We start from the raw sequence: 969 nt of genomic DNA, 5'->3' as shown, positions 1-969 counted from the left end.
AATTGATTAAAAGAGGAGTTGACATACTCCTTGCCGTTGTCATATTGGATTGATTTTATTTTACTAGAAAATTGGGTTTCGATCAGTTTGTATAGATATAAAATATAACAAATACTTGTGACTTTTTAGAGATGGGAAAAGTCCACAAAAATTAATTAAGTCATCTAAAAGTAAGATATAATATCAATGCCCTTTTGAACTCAATATGAGAGAAGTCCATAGATCACTATGCATTATGTCAAAAGGTAAATAAATTTGAGTATTAGAACTAGCAAATGGTAGTCTAACGCTTTTACCTAGCACACAAGAATCACATTCATGTTTATTCAATGTTCAAAATTAATAAAAGAAGATTGTTTCAAAGAAGACAATGAAGCTTGGCCCAGATGACCAAATCTTCAAAACCATAGGGTTGATGAAATAGCTGGAAAGGTACACTTGTACTCTCGGATCCATGTAGGAGCGGATATAGGCCATCGTTGTTGTTGCACCTAATGATAGGGATTCGGGTCTTGTAATCCTTCACGAGAAAACCAAATGGGTCAAATAGGCCAAGAGGGCCACCCAAACTTATTAGGAAACCCATTGTCGATGGGTCCTCGGCCGCGACCGCGACCGCGTGAGAGTCCCCCCCCCCCCACGAGTTCGGTCTAACCTATCATTCCGATAATCATTAGAAGCATGTGCATTTTGTGGAGGACGAGAGACATTAGCATTAAGTGTAGTACCTACGTCTTGAGCCGTGTGAAACGCTTGCTCGGCCTTGCAACTTTCAACCATGATCAGCTTGGAACGAGCATCATAAAACGTTGGTAGGGAATCTTGTTGTTGGATGGTGGTAGCGATTCCTTCGTATTGTTCATTAAGTCTGGAGAGTAGTTGCAGGACTAACCGTTCATTATGAACCGGAGACCCGATATAAGCCAATTGATCTGCAAGAACCTTTAACTGTTGACCGTATGCGGACAT

The 969-nt window shown here is 40.2% G+C and overlaps 1 protein-coding gene across 1 annotated transcript; it reads right to left on the bottom strand.

The window, feature by feature from the left end:
• Window positions 1-292: 292 nt before the first annotated feature.
• Window positions 293-969, bottom strand: LOC118485772. The gene is made up of 2 exons (XM_035982216.1): window positions 656-969; window positions 293-296 (listed from the first exon to the last, which is right to left on the bottom strand). The coding sequence occupies exons 1-2, from the start codon at window positions 967-969 to the stop codon at window positions 293-295; spliced, it is 318 nt and encodes a 105-aa protein (XP_035838109.1).

The sequence above is a fragment of the Helianthus annuus genome, chromosome 13 (assembly GCF_002127325.2).
Source record: "Helianthus annuus cultivar XRQ/B chromosome 13, HanXRQr2.0-SUNRISE, whole genome shotgun sequence".
Classification (NCBI taxonomy): domain Eukaryota; kingdom Viridiplantae; phylum Streptophyta; class Magnoliopsida; order Asterales; family Asteraceae; genus Helianthus; species Helianthus annuus.
Note: the sequence above shows the minus strand (reverse complement) of the source record. Positions and strands in the feature narration are given on the sequence as shown.

Bases quoted from the DNA above. Each gene is read 5' to 3' on its own strand.
- LOC118485772 (XM_035982216.1), bottom strand. From the start codon at position 969: ATGTCCGCATACGGTCAACAGTTAAAGGTTCTTGCAGATCAATTGGCT.